General features: G+C 51.3%; 5 protein-coding genes and 2 non-coding genes across 7 annotated transcripts; 2 read left to right on the top strand and 5 right to left on the bottom strand.

Moving 5' to 3' along the window:
* Nucleotides 1–58: 58 nt before the first annotated feature.
* Nucleotides 59–1,485, top strand: BDW47DRAFT_48379 (DUF367-domain-containing protein). Its single transcript, XM_024819147.1, has 3 exons — nt 59–384; nt 448–584; nt 674–1,485. The coding sequence occupies exons 1-3, from the start codon at nt 155–157 to the stop codon at nt 1,396–1,398; spliced, it is 1,092 nt and encodes a 363-aa protein (XP_024670556.1). The 5' UTR covers nt 59–154; the 3' UTR covers nt 1,399–1,485.
* Nucleotides 1,486–1,494: 9 nt separating this feature from the next.
* On the bottom strand, nt 1,495–3,291 carry BDW47DRAFT_108395 (caspase family protein). Its single transcript, XM_024813222.1, has 4 exons — nt 3,004–3,291; nt 2,507–2,951; nt 1,851–2,459; nt 1,495–1,788 (listed from the first exon to the last, which is right to left on the bottom strand). The coding sequence occupies exons 1-4, from the start codon at nt 3,154–3,156 to the stop codon at nt 1,763–1,765; spliced, it is 1,233 nt and encodes a 410-aa protein (XP_024670555.1). The 5' UTR covers nt 3,157–3,291; the 3' UTR covers nt 1,495–1,762.
* A 1,249-nt stretch (nt 3,292–4,540) lies between these two features.
* On the bottom strand, nt 4,541–6,291 carry BDW47DRAFT_48353 (Zn(II)2Cys6 transcription factor). The gene is made up of 2 exons (XM_024819146.1): nt 5,482–6,291; nt 4,541–5,426 (listed from the first exon to the last, which is right to left on the bottom strand). Exons 1-2 carry the CDS (start codon nt 6,267–6,269, stop codon nt 4,709–4,711), a joined length of 1,506 nt encoding a protein of 501 aa, XP_024670554.1. The 5' UTR covers nt 6,270–6,291; the 3' UTR covers nt 4,541–4,708.
* A 2,090-nt stretch (nt 6,292–8,381) lies between these two features.
* On the bottom strand, nt 8,382–8,707 carry BDW47DRAFT_108390 (uncharacterized protein). Its single transcript, XM_024813221.1, has one exon. The coding sequence runs from the start codon at nt 8,626–8,628 to the stop codon at nt 8,386–8,388; it is 243 nt and encodes an 80-aa protein (XP_024670553.1). The 5' UTR covers nt 8,629–8,707; the 3' UTR covers nt 8,382–8,385.
* Nucleotides 8,708–8,778: 71 nt separating this feature from the next.
* BDW47DRAFT_t100 lies at nt 8,779–8,880 on the bottom strand. The gene has a single exon. It is a non-coding gene; the product is annotated as a tRNA-Pro (tRNA).
* A 1,097-nt stretch (nt 8,881–9,977) lies between these two features.
* Nucleotides 9,978–10,080, top strand: BDW47DRAFT_t102. The gene has a single exon. It is a non-coding gene; the product is annotated as a tRNA-Pro (tRNA).
* Nucleotides 10,081–10,272: 192 nt separating this feature from the next.
* BDW47DRAFT_108389 (GcvT family protein) lies at nt 10,273–13,384 on the bottom strand. Its single transcript, XM_024813220.1, has one exon. The coding sequence runs from the start codon at nt 13,012–13,014 to the stop codon at nt 10,462–10,464; it is 2,553 nt and encodes an 850-aa protein (XP_024670552.1). The 5' UTR covers nt 13,015–13,384; the 3' UTR covers nt 10,273–10,461.
* Nucleotides 13,385–13,499: the final 115 nt, after the last annotated feature.

Here is a 13,499-nt window from a genome sequence, read left to right as displayed (position 1 = left end):
CCTTAGCCTAGTCCGTATCAACCTTCCGCCGACCGCGGGATTTTCGCGATCTACTACACCGATCTTGACATTTTTCCCTCCTGAATTCTACACCAGTGTACCCTCTACTATACAATTCCAGCAGACAATTAAACTACAGAAAGACAAGAAGAAAATGGTCCGCCACAAAAAAGACCACATGCCCCGAGGAGGCAAGAAATTCTCCAATCCCCGCCCGCGCGTACCCCGCGATGGCGACGGCCCCTCCACCAAACCCTCCTTCAAGGCCGCCTGCTGGGACCTGGGGCACTGCGATCCGAAGCGCTGCTCCGGTAAACGGCTGATGAAATTGGGGCTGATGCGCGAGTTGAATATCGGGCAGAGGTTTCCCGGTGTGATTGTCAGGTATGCCTAATATGACTCTCCCGCGTCTACCGTAAAAAACGCCAACTAAGAAACGAATACCAGCCCCAACGCAAAGAAGATCATCTCCCCCGCAGACAAGGAACTCATGGAGCAATACGGCGCCGCAGTGGTGGAGTGCTCCTGGGTGCGCGTAAAGGAAGTCCCCTGGGCGCGGATAGGCGGGAAGTGCGAGCGACTACGTAAACCTCCCTCCCTCTCATTCTCTATCTCCCCCGTCTCGACGCCGGTTTGAATTGAGAAAGTGACTAACATGAATATATCAAACCAGTCCCCTACTTAATCGCCGCAAACACAGTAAACTACGGCAAACCCTGGCGCCTCAACTGCGTCGAAGCCCTCGCCGCCTGCTTCTGCATCTGCGGCCACTTCGACTGGGCGCGTGACGTCCTCCAACACTTCCGGTACGGCGAGGCCTTCCTAGAAATCAACTCGGAGCTACTCCAGCGCTACGCAGCATGCGAGACGGAAGAGGACGTCAAGCGGACCGAGGAGGAGTGGCTCGCGAAGATCGAGCGCGAGTACGAAGAGAGCCGCGAGACGGGCGCGGACGACATGTGGACGGTGGGGAACACAAACCGGAAGGTGCAGGCTGGGTCAGACGATAGCGAGGAGGATGGATCTGACGGTGAAGAGGAGGAGGAAGACAAAGACCCTTTTGCTATCTCCGATGACTCGGAAGATGAGGCGCAGATGGCGGAGATCAGGGCCAAGACGCTTGCGTCCAAGGCCTTCCAGAACCCTACTACTGTGCCGGAGAAGCCGCAGCCGGAGAAGATCGCTCGGCCGGAGGGCGAGAGACAGCGGCTGGAGGACTCGGATGCCGAGTCTGGGTCTGCTGAGGATAGCGACGATGAGGCGTTTGACAATATCATCGATGCAACGCCTGTCACGGACCGGACGGGGATTGCGGCTGCGCAGCGCAAGGGGAAGGCGACGGAGACGTTTAGTGCGTCGTTCTCGAGGACGGTGGTCGATGCGCCGAAGCGGTGGTGATTGTTTGTTGCATCGGGCAAAGAAAAAGTTACATCCGCATGTCTGGGTTTTGGAGTTCGGAGCTATGCACGATATGTACTACTTATGAATTTTTTATGAAGATTGATCTGACTCATGACCATTCTGCTACCTGTAACTTAACCCAGACGATCCCGGGTATCCAGTGTACAAATAAGGATCAGGCAACCCCATTTTCAATTCAGGGTAATTTATGCAAAAAAGACACAGCGGACAGGGGAAAAAAGATGAACAAAAGAAGGATATAGACTGCGAATAAAAACCCATACTAGGATAGAGAAGACAGGCCCATTTGTGAAAGCCCAAAAAGCACCATCCGCTAGAAACCATTCATGAGGGGGTGTATTTACATCACATAAAGCAGGTTGACATCTGGAACAATTAGCATGTTGAACCCGTCGGGGGAATAGCAGAAAGAAGGTAAAAAAACTTACCCACGGGGTGACTGGAGCTCAGCTGAGGCTTTTGGCTGTACTTGGTGGACAACTCGTCGCGGATGCTGTTCAGCAATTGCACATAGCTCTGCTGCGGGTTCTTGCGCAGCGCGCTGATGAACGCCCACGACATCGCCCCCGTCGCCTGGCCGGCAATGCGCGCGTCCTGGCTGGTCTGGTCGTCCCGACTGCCGGACCACATGATCACGTCGGCCGGACTGGTCTTGGTCGCCTTGTTGCGCTCGTAGACCTCGTCGCCCTTGGTCGCCTTCTTGATGAAGCCCATTGCCGTCGACATCATGCTGCCCATGTCGCCACGCGCGTACGCCGACACCACACCCAGCAAGCCCTGGCCCGCTTCCTTGGCCAGGTTGGGCTCCTTGAGCACACCCTGGGTCGAGTAGACGTACGGCAAATCCAAGGCGGAGCCCGAGTGGCACGAGTCGAAGATCGCCGTCAGCCGCACTCCCGGCTGCAGTGCCTTGACCATGATGCGGTGCATCTCGTCGTCGACGATGTGGCCTGCTTGGCGGAAGTCCACGGGGTAGATGACCTCGTCGTATCCGTCGTCCTCGTCGCCATCCAAATCAGGAGTCTGACCTCCGTGACCTGAACTGATTAGCAGTGCATCTCCCGCACGTCCATATGCGGCTTACCGGAATAGTGGAAGAAGAGAGAGTCGTTCGGCTGGTTGTCCTTGACCAACCAGTGCATGGCGCGAAGAATATTGGCCTTGGTCGGCTGGCTCATGGCGTTCTGCTGGTCGTCGGTCAAAAGCACCATGTCTTCACGGGCATAGCCGAAGTTTTGGTTCAGATAGGTCGACATGTTCTTCACGTCATTGATGCACCCGCGCAGCTGGCCCTTTTGGTTGAAATAGTTGATTCCGATCAAAAGCGCCTTCCTCTTGCCGGTGCAAGCGGAATACTGGAAGTTGTAGCCTTGAGGCGCGCCATGTCCGAAAGCGACGGGGGCGGACGGGGGAGGCGCCGGGCCACCCTGATGGCCGTGGCCGCCATAGGGGTTCGCTGGGGGAGGGCGTTGGTACTGAGGAGGACCACCGGGCGGAGGACCGCCGTATCCTGAATGCGGAGGAGGGGCCTAAGTCGATGTCAACGAGGGTTCAACCCCCATCTGCCATATGCGCACATACATTGTATCCGCTGGGAGGGTAATGCGATCCGTACTGCTGAGGAGGCGGCGGCTGACCGTAGGAAGGATAAGGGTTAGGAGGTGGATGTTGCTGGCGGTAGGCCTGGCCGGGATATCCGCCGCCGCCGCCGTATGGAGGTTGCTGGTGATTCATAGGTCTGCACGGTCAGTGGATGATCAAGAAGAACAGTACGCCAGTAGATGGAGATCGAATGCCAGTGATTTGATAAATCGGAGAGTCTGATTCAGGAGGGCAGTCAAAGGCCAACCAAACAAAGAGACTAAGAGGAAAGAACAAGTCTTACGGGTAATGTTGTGGGGAGCTGTAATTCGGAGGGTACCCTGAGTACTGTTGTTGTTGCTGCTGCGGGGGGTAGCCCGGCGCGCCCGAGTACGGCGGATAATATGACATTCCGGGCAGGAAATGCTCCAAAAAGAGTGGTGGGGCGCCAACAAACAGGAGTGGACGCAATGAAAATCCAGAATAATCAATAAATTAAAAGCAAAGAGGGGGTGAAACAGTCGAGTGGCGTTTGCGCAGGGAAGGGGGTGGCAGTATGAGGAAGAGGAAGTGAGAAATGGACGAAAGAGAAGACGAAGAACGAGGCCGCCTGACTCTGAGGCATCCAACTCCCCAAGATCAGGTGGAGTTCGCCCTCTCCGATTGGTCCCGGGGCGGATTTATTCGGGGCCCTAGTGCTTTCCAAGCCTTACTGCCTTACGGACCCACTTCAACACAACAAATCCAAGATCGATCGGGCCACTTTTGGGTCTTGGAACTTTCCATAAATAATATCTGCCAATATTGGATGGTCGATCATTCGTTCGACTCTGCCCTATGACAAATTTACATCGAGAATATTCGGGATGGTGCAATAATGACAAATTACTCGAACAGGAACAGAACCTTGAAGCAGGTTTGACCATACTGCCGGGCCTTGATGCCTTGGAATTATGTCAGCACCAAAGGGGCATACAGTACCTCCTCGCTGTGTACTCCTCGCGTGGTGTAAATTGACAATGTATCTTCTATTTGGCCTCGTCCTAGATTATGTGCAATTTACAGGCACGATCATTCCGCCTACTTCCACCACACCTCCAACACTCAAAGGGACGAGTATCGCGCCGCCTTTCTCTTCCGACTAACTCCTTTGGTTCCCAGTGGGTAACACAGCATGAAATAACATTTCCAGTGTCTTCAGGATCATGTAAGACGTAGTTAGACAAAGTCTTCAGACCTCGACGAGACCTATAATTAAAGGAAAGAAAGTGCCGTCCAAATTGGCAACTTCCAATCTCAAGTGATTTCTCGGAATTGAATGATGTACTGGGAATTGAATGATGTACTGGGTCCCGCACGTGCTGTAACATATCAGATCAGCATGACGACTTGGGTGATCAACGTGTCCGCCTTGAGTGCCTCGTTTCTGCCTCGGGATATATCGAAGCGAGGATGTCGTGGCGAGACTGTTTGGTTGGATTCGATCCAAGACCATTGCACCTTCCCGTGGCGGTGAGCCACGGACTAAATGGTGGTCCTCAGGCAGACATGCCGTCGTTTGACCGATCAGTTGGCCATTCATTCGAAGCAGATCAAATGCAGTGGCGTTGGCGGTGAGCCCCCTGCTGATTCAGGCAGGGTACTGGAGTGCCAAAAAGCGCCCATCCCCTGCGTATGGTTCAGATAGTGAGATACGAGTTGTTCATCACGCGATGAACAAATCTACACCCAATCTCTTAATCGTGCGAACCCAGTCGCCTTTTTCACAGTTACCCAGAAAGTGATCGTGGTATCCAGAGTTCCATATCATCTCCAAGGTGTCCATAGACGTTTGATATGTTTTGTAAGGGAGGACCTGGGAAATCGTCTGCAAGTACGTCATAATCCAAGCCCGCTGTTCTGGGGCAGTGGCCTCCGCGCCTGCAACGAAACAAGGCCAGGAAGTTGACTTGAACAGCTCACTGTCGGGGTGGATATTCGACAGCTGGTAAATAACAGTCGACACCAATTGCTGTCGGTCATCCTGGCTGTAGCTGTCCGGATGGTCCTGGGGCAACATGCGTGCCGCATAGAGACAGGTTGCCGCCTTGAATGCCGTTGCAATCTGCGTCCGTGGGCTATAATCGTTGCAGGGTGTAAGTGACTGGATCTCAGATGCCCAGCCGGCGGGGTCAAATAGGCGAGCAGAGCGCAAGATCATAGCGACCTTTTCCTCTCTCGCAAGCTGGCCACCGTCTTGTTCGGGTTCTGCTGACATCTGCGCGACTGACAGTATGTGTCTCATGAGTTTGGCCGGGCAGGACACATAATTGTTCACCTCTGCGATCGTCAGGATGGCGTCTATGTCAAATCCGTCTTCGATGCCGTAGATAGAGGTTTCCAATGAGCTCGTTGACGAAACCGTCGATCCAATGATATCCAGACTGTACTTTGAGTTAACTTATCCCGATCTTATGCCATGAGGACGAGGTACCTTACATTAGAAACTCCGATATCAGCCACCGACGAACAAAGAGACCCGCAAATGAATCGGTAGACTCCTTCCCCGCGTGGCTCTTAATGTACCGAATCAGCGACTTCGCACCCTCCAGATGAACCCTCCAGGTATTCTTCCCAGACTGGATCCATTCGAAGTAGATGAGCAGCATAACGACTGCCAGCATGATATTCACATCAAACAGCCCAATATTCCCCAGCGTATCTTTCAGTAGCTCGAGTGCTCTACCCTTGGACGACAATGCGTCTCTAAGAGCAAACGTCTGCGACGGTGATATGTTATATAGATGGTGCGCCGACGTAGCAACGATAGCCTGCAGCAGAACCGGATACTCCCGCGAGTATCTCAGCAATTGACGCACGGGATTCTGGTCCGGGACATCATATATCACCAGCTCCTTGACGAAATTCGACCCAAAGTGAGACAGATACCGCCGCGTACTCGGGCTGAGATCCTGGAATAGCGGGTCTATCAGAGGAAAGGCCAATCTCTGCTGGTAGAAGTCGTCGTGAGGAGAGCCGTTGGAAGTAGACAATATCGCTCCAGCCCCTTGGCCAATCTTCTTAGATGAACCATCAACCTGATTTCGAGCAGTGGGAAACGTCTTCCCCATCATCTTGCCTCTGCTCGCAACACCCTGATTCCACAAAATCAGCTTCCCGTAGCCGAGGCATTCCGTCCCCGTCGTGAGACATTTCTGGCACTGTGGAACAGCACGATCGCACTTAAGACGACGGCGACGGCAGGAGTGACAGGACCTGTCCGGCATCCCTGATCCTGCTGGCAGTGCGTGGGCTACTTATTGGGGAATCGAATCATCTACAAAATTTTCCGACACTGCCGCTGGTAGATCAGATCATATCGATCCGGATTAATCATCAGCCCGTGCCCCACAGACACATGGGGCTCTAGGCTTGGGCGAGACTTTTAGTTTCGTAGATCCACTTTTATAACAGGGGAGCCAATGGGTGGTGGGTTATTGGTGGGGATCGATTAGAGATGCCCTATAATTATCCAGGTCGTTTTGCATATGGACTTGATCAAAATAGAACTCATTTCATGGATTACATCACGAATAACCAGCATAGACAATATCAGAGATGCACGGCCTCAAGCAATAGAATACACTACGTTACCTCTCTATGCTCACCGAGAAATATGCATTTCCCTTGCCATTATATTGACCCTCCAAATAAGGAAAACCATGATTAGAAACCAGAATAACACTAATCACAGTCATCGCACACGTTATCCAGACGCCAGTGATATAGTACATCTAACTTAAATGCAGCACTTGCAGTGCTACCCCAAAGTCCACCGCCGATCAGGTACGCCGCCGATGCGACTCCGCGCTTGGACTTGGTGGTGTAGGGATATTCTTCATTCTAGGTCCAGCCCTAGGTTGAATACATTCTGTTTCATATGCCGCCTGGAACCATGCAAATACATACACCTTCACGCAAGACTATTTGTTTATAGCGTACGATGCATACATCTAGGCTTCTCTTCAAACAATCGCGTGGTCATCTTGCACTCGGAATATTATGCTCAATGGAGACCTTAGATCCGAGCATCAAGGCGGCATCATCCCGTCCTGGTCATAACACCAATGACAAATCCATACAGTATAGATGACGTGGGCTACAGAAGCCTTTTCAATGTCAGCATGGCATATTGGCCATGCGAAGTGAATTCAATCTGCAATAAGAGGAGGGGATTGGGGCCTGTGTGGTCGCCTGACTGTAAGCAGTGACAGGTCCTTGGTTATTCACTCTCCAAAGCTGCCACTAGTTGGAAGCTCTTGGTTGCTCGCTTTTTGAACGAGTGTTCAATGTGCTGTTTCTTTCTTCTTGCACATCCCGTTGAAAGCGTTGCAAGAAAAGCGACCCCGAATCGCAAAAAGTCAACAACATTATCCAAAGCCTCGTGGTATCTCTCACCATTCTCATAAAACCTAACATGGCTCCTCAAAAGTTTTCTCCGACCTACTTTGAGTATGGTGTACTTTAAGAAGGTTTTGATGCAGTATCTAACACTTTCTAGGTTCCTCGATTCCGAGATCATCAGCCTACGCCCCAGTGTCAGTTTCAGCACGCCTTCATATTCATTCAAGATTCACAAAAAGCTCCTTGCAGCCAAATCCGAGTACCTCATACAAAAATATGAGACACATAAACAAGACAGCGGAGAAGGTAATTTGTCCCTGGGGGAAACACCTGCGAAGATAGTTGCCCGTTTTATCGAGTGGGCGTACACCGGGGACTATTCGCATTTCTCTCGAGACGCTCCAGCCGGAGTAAAATCAGAGGGTTCAAACAAGAGAGCTCATAGTGGTGTTACCAGGTTGGGATGTGCAACGGAAGCAATGCCTTCCACTGTGCACTTTGATCTTTACATCTTCAGCATTGCGTACTCCATCGGTGGACTAAAGCGCCTTTCCCGCAGCAAGCTCTGCTCGTCCTTGGAAAACATGGGCACGTCTGAGGAGGAAAAAAGGCAGACCGTTGAGGTTCTAAGGAGAGCCTTCAAAGAACCTAAAGAAATCCAGGAAGACGATTCCCTCTTGGACTCGTTGGCACGGTTGGCAGCCTATCGAATTAAGAGCCTCTGGGCCCTGCCTGAATTCTGCGACCTCCTGCAGAAAGAAAGAACACTTCTTTCTAAGGTACTGTCTCAAGTTCGCCCACCAGACAGCTTTTCCTGGGAATGCACAACTGAGCTCTGAGTATGGGAGAGAAGACTAATAATCGAGCGATGTCATGTCTCCTAGTTGACTTCATTGCTCGAACATTGTCTGGATTGTATCGAAGGGATGCTTTCAATGCGATTCTAGTGGTAGCTACAAATGATAATGCTCAATCTGATTGACTACCGACAAAACGTAGCTACATCCAAAGCCAACCGCAGTGGCCGAGCCTGTTCACCATGCCATAATCTCTACACACAAGAAGAAACAAGCCTAATAACAGACTGAATTCTTTCCCCATTACTAATAGCAGCGTTTCATAAATTGGATGAGTTCCTCTGAAAGTAACTATCACATCAAGGGCAATAGTAAGAGGAGACTGAAGAACGTTCCTTGCATGGGAAACAGGAAACACCCCATGACTGAACAGACAAGCCCACATAATAAATAGTCTTACTGCATATGTCGCCGCGAGAGATTTTCGACAGATAATTGCGATTTCCAAGCTACCGATTGACCACTGCTCAAACGTCACGTTATAGGGAAAGTATAGCAGAGACATGAAAAAAGAAAAAACAATAAAAAAGAAATGGGCCCGAACCGCGATTCGAACGCGGGACCTCTCGCATATTAAGACCAGTATATGGCCCGAGAGCAACCCGAAGCGAGAATCATACCTCTAGACCATCCGGGCGATGATGTAATGTTTTCATCTACTAAGGAAATATATTGGCCACTCATACATCTCTGAAATCACCGTCCGTTCCAGCATCAAGCGATATTCCAAAACCATGGAGCTTCCACTCAACTCTTTTCTGATGCGACCGTTCTTGACGATGTGTATGCCGATATAACGGTACATCTATTTAACAGTAATGTTTGTCACCCTAGAGAACTGAAGAGCGTGTTTACTGTGTTCCAACCCTGCAGAGGCAGATGTGGTTTGGCTTTTGGCCTTACATAGATTCAATCCGATATGGCATTTCGATCTCGGATTATTACCTATAAAAACCCCTCATGCTCGATCTTATAGATCGTATCTTGACTACTCTCTACTGACTACCAGATTGTGAATTCTCGCCTTGGTGGTCCTTGATCCATCCGAGGTCCTTTATCGGTAAACACACATCCATAACCACCGCCTCGCTGGTCGGAACTTTTCGTTTTAGGAACCGATAATCGCAATGGATGTTTTCTTTGGGATTGACACTGGTAACTCGAGGGCTTCGGAGTAGATTGGAGGCGGTTTGGCACTCAAGCCCAACCCTGTCGTGGTCCTAATATGTGGGAGTCTGCGAGGATTCGTTGGTGTGTGCCATGCTGTCGATGCCCAGATTATATATAGTTATGCTCACCCCGAGCCACGCCATCAATAGACGCGAACATGGGCACGTCTACAATAAAAAAACCCCATATTAACCTGCCTTCTAGAGCTCACTATTGCAGAAACCAACGATCGTATGGGAGGACCGACGAAAACAGACCGAAATACTGACGAATTTGATGCCATGAAGGGTTGCGATAATTGCACGATTGCAGGAAAACAGGAAAACCCCCCCCCCCCCAAAAAGAAAAAAAAAAAGATAACCTGTCGGGGAAATTTCGGAACTTAGCTGACACGTTGCCTAATTGCATGCCTCGAAATACAACATATCGAAGCTTGTTATATCCCAGCTATTTGGCTAAGATTGTGTCTAGATAGTAGTTTTCGTTTGCGCGAGTTTAGAGTATTGAATAGCTATCTGTATTGTAGATCATAGATAAAAAAGTGCTATCATAAAAATCAATGGCGCCCGGATGGTCTAGAGGTATGATTCTCGCTTCGGGTTACTCTCGGGTCATCACAATGATCTAAATATGCGAGAGGTCCCGCGTTCGAATCGCGGTTCGGGCCCTTCTTTTTTTCTTTTTCTTTTCTTTTTACTACTCACTACATAGTAGTACTGCTACATACAATATAATTTAAGTGCTGATCAGATTAGCTGACTGACAGACATATAGGAAATAATGTCGAAGATATGTGAATATACACCGGTCTTACTTCATGTAGATGATCCTGTAAATTAGTTATCTGAAGGACTTTACTCCTACATGTACCACGGCTGTCAACTCGCATTACACAACTTGCAGAGACAAAAATTACTTAACATTATTCATAAATCAATATCATCAATTCATCCAGAACAAGACATTCACGATTAAAAGATACCGTGGAGCACAAACTCCACCCTTGATATCCAAAACCATGTCGCTGCTCCTCATCACAACCCAGCCCCTATAGACGGGATTTGACCGATGTCTGGGTTGCAGACATCGGAGACGATGGACACTCAAGCAAACGGCTCATCTGCGGATCATACAAAGGCTCCGCAGACACAGTAGCCTTAATCCTCCTCCCAAAGTACTCAATCTCAACGCCCTCACCCTCACCCACTCCACTAGGTAACCAGGCATAGGCAACAGGCCGACGAACCGTGTATCCAAACGCAGCAGTAGTAACATACCCCACAGTCCTGCCCTTATAATAGACAGGCTCCTTACCCAGAACAACAGACAGGCCATCATCCACAGTCAAACAGCGCAGCCGCCTCTCAGGCGTTTTCTTCGCCAGACGCGCCAGCGCAGCCTTTCCAACAAAGTCATCTTTCTTTCCCACATCAACAGCAAACCCAACACCGGCTTCGAAAGGATTATGCTCTGTGCTCATATCGGCGCCATAAACGCGGTATCCCTTCTCCAGCCGAAGGGAGTTGAAGGCGCTCCGACCAGCAGCGACGAGGCCGTGCGGTTTTCCAGCCTTCCAGATGGAGTCCCAAAGCCGGTGACCGTACTCTGCGGTCGTCTGAATTTCCCAGCCGTACTCACCGACGTATGATTTTCGGAAGACGGTCACCGGGATGCTGTTGATTGTTGCCTTTTTGGCGCTCATGTAGGGGAGGCCGGTGTGGGAGAAATCGTCTGTGCTGAGTGGGCGGATTACGTCGTGTGCGCGCGGTCCCCATAGTCCGATGCAGCAAGTGCTGCCGGTTATGTCTCGGACTCGAACCCAATGGGCGGGGGTTTGTTGGGCTTGGTAGCGGGCTTCTCGAGAGAGGTAGGCGAGGTCGTTGGCTGTGTTTGCGCCGATTTGGTAGAGATTGTCCTCGAGACGTGTGACGAAGATATCGCTGAGGATGCGGCCGTGGTTGTTTAGGAGAAGAGTGTAGATGGTGCTGCCTGGCTTCGCGGCGACGTCGGCTGTAGTCAGGCGTTGAAGGAGACGGACTGCGCCTGGTCCGGACACCTCGAACCGGTGGAAGGAGGTCATGTCGTACATAGCCACAGCGTTCCGTGTTTTCCACGCCTCGACTGCTGCAATGGGCGAGTAGTATCGTGCGGACCACGTGTCACGGGGAACAGGCTTCCACTCGGGCGGAAGAGACCGGATGAGGGGTGCGTTGGATTCGTACCAGAATGGGCGCTCCCAGCCTCCGAGTTCCAAAAAGTAAGCTTCTAGCTGCTTTTGCTGAGCGTAAAACGGGCTGGTTCGTAGCTGTCGCGGCGATTCCTTTGGTTGCATCGGATGGAGGATATCGTAGATCTCGACGAAGTTCTGCTGCGATGTCTCGTTTACGTAGGACCGGCTCAGTTGGACTTCTTCGAAACGGGATAGTTCGCACTCGGACATGTCAATCGTGGATTGGCCTGTGGTGAGCAGCTCTGCCATTGCTCGTGCTACACCGGCCGAATGAGTGACCCATACTGCTTCCGCAACGTAGAAGCCGTCGAGATTGGGTGCCTGTCCAACGAGGGGACCACCATCTGGGGTGAATGAAAATATGCCGTTGAAACCATCGGCAAGCTGGCTACCTTGTAGAATGGGTAAGAGCTCTTGGGAGGCCTTCCAGGCCGGGTCAAAGTCCTCGCGAGTGAAGTCCAGACGTGACGGCATGTTATGCTCGTCCACATGCTTCGGGGTGAGATCCAATGAAGCTGCAACGACAGGCATTGGCCGGTGTCCGTAATAGCCGATACCATACTGATCGCCGTGTTCGCGGTAGTAGAGATCCTGGTCTTGATACCGCAGTATTGGAAGCTCCGCATTCATCCCATTTATCAGGGTGTTGGCCTCCCGTCCAGCGAGAGCAGGCAAGGCAGTAGTTTTGGCGTATTGATGTGCGAGCGGAAGTAAAGGGATCGGGACGCCGACCATGGCTCCCAACTCGACACCCCAGAAACCGGCGCAAGATATGACAATGTCGGCAGAAACGGTGCCGCGCGGTGTAGCCACGCCTGTGACACGATTCTCGGTTCTCTCAATGCCGGTGACGGGAGTTAAGCCCATGTAACGAACGCCAGCCTTGCGAGTGCGTTCAATGAGGAGTTGCGTTGCGCGCGCTGCTAGTGCTAAACCGTCGCTCGGGATGTGTAGACCCCCCAGTACCAAATCCTTATTGAGGTGTGGGTATATCTTGACGCACTCCTCCCCGCTTACGAGGTGCGCCTCTACACCCCACGAAGAGGCCAAGCCGTGCTTGCGTTTGAGGTCATGAAGGCGTTCAGGTGTAGTCGCCACCTCAAGGCCTCCCACTTGGTTGAAGCAGCTCTGTCCATCCTTTTCCAACGACAGTAGCTTTTCGACGGTGTAGCGTGCAAGATGGGTCATGGTCTTTGTCCCCACTGTTTGGAAGACGAGACCGGGCGCATGCGACGTAGATCCGCCTGGCATGTGCAGGGGGCCCTGCTCGATGACGGTAATGTCCTTCCATCCTCGTGAGACCAGCTCGTCAGCCAGGTTGGTGCCCACAATACCTGCTCCAATGATGACGACTCGTGTTGTTGAGGCCATTGTTGGAAAACGATTGACTCGATACCCGACCGGTCAATCAATGGGATATGACATGATACATGATCCCGGTATGCTGCTCGAGGCAAGCATAGCTGATATAGCTTGAAATGCACCGAGATGCGGAGAAACGGCAAATATCCGGGCCGGCCATGAATTATATCTAGAGTACATGGATATGGTATATGCGAGGGACATTTTTGCCCAGAACGGCATGACTGGTTCCAGACTGGAGAGCCCCTCCACACCTCGCTATCAAAGGTGGAGAGACGCACGTACACTTTCACTGATTAGATAGGTTCCGGCCAATAGGAAATGAAGTGAATAGACTTGGCCGGTCGGTTCAAGGAATGTTTTACCATATGGAGTGAAGTGGTGGAACCATCATCCGTGAATGAACATGTTAGTGAGGAGAAAGAGGAGAAGTTGATCAAGACGGTCCGCCGGTCCGCCTGATATCACGGCCCGTATACTTATCACCTGATTTG

The sequence above is a fragment of the Aspergillus candidus genome (assembly GCF_002847045.1).
Source record: "Aspergillus candidus strain CBS 102.13 unplaced genomic scaffold BDW47scaffold_34, whole genome shotgun sequence".
Classification (NCBI taxonomy): Eukaryota; Fungi; Ascomycota; class Eurotiomycetes; order Eurotiales; family Aspergillaceae; genus Aspergillus; species Aspergillus candidus.
This window is presented reverse-complemented; position numbering and strand designations above follow the sequence as displayed.

What these genes read in the sequence shown, in the direction of transcription:
- BDW47DRAFT_48379 (XM_024819147.1), top strand. Translation starts at nt 155, where the DNA reads ATGGTCCGCCACAAAAAAGACCACATGCCCCGAGGAGGCAAGAAATTC. An exon ending in TTTCCCGGTGTGATTGTCAG is followed by an intron (nt 385 to 447) that starts GTATGCCTAATA and finishes AACGAATACCAG; the next exon opens with CCCCAACGCAAAGAAGATCA. An exon ending in CGGGAAGTGCGAGCGACTAC is followed by an intron (nt 585 to 673) that starts GTAAACCTCCCT and finishes ATATCAAACCAG; the next exon opens with TCCCCTACTTAATCGCCGCA.
- BDW47DRAFT_108390 (XM_024813221.1), bottom strand. Translation starts at nt 8,628, where the DNA reads ATGTGGGCTTGTCTGTTCAGTCATGGGGTGTTTCCTGTTTCCCATGCA.
- BDW47DRAFT_108389 (XM_024813220.1), bottom strand. Translation starts at nt 13,014, where the DNA reads ATGGCCTCAACAACACGAGTCGTCATCATTGGAGCAGGTATTGTGGGC.
- BDW47DRAFT_48353 (XM_024819146.1), bottom strand. Translation starts at nt 6,269, where the DNA reads ATGCCGGACAGGTCCTGTCACTCCTGCCGTCGCCGTCGTCTTAAGTGC. An exon ending in CTGATATCGGAGTTTCTAAT is followed by an intron (nt 5,427 to 5,481) that starts GTAAGGTACCTC and finishes CTCAAAGTACAG; the next exon opens with TCTGGATATCATTGGATCGA.
- BDW47DRAFT_108395 (XM_024813222.1), bottom strand. Translation starts at nt 3,156, where the DNA reads ATGAATCACCAGCAACCTCCATACGGCGGCGGCGGCGGATATCCCGGC. An exon ending in ACCCTCCCAGCGGATACAAT is followed by an intron (nt 2,952 to 3,003) that starts GTATGTGCGCAT and finishes ACATCGACTTAG; the next exon opens with GCCCCTCCTCCGCATTCAGG. An exon ending in TCTCTTCTTCCACTATTCCG is followed by an intron (nt 2,460 to 2,506) that starts GTAAGCCGCATA and finishes TAATCAGTTCAG; the next exon opens with GTCACGGAGGTCAGACTCCT.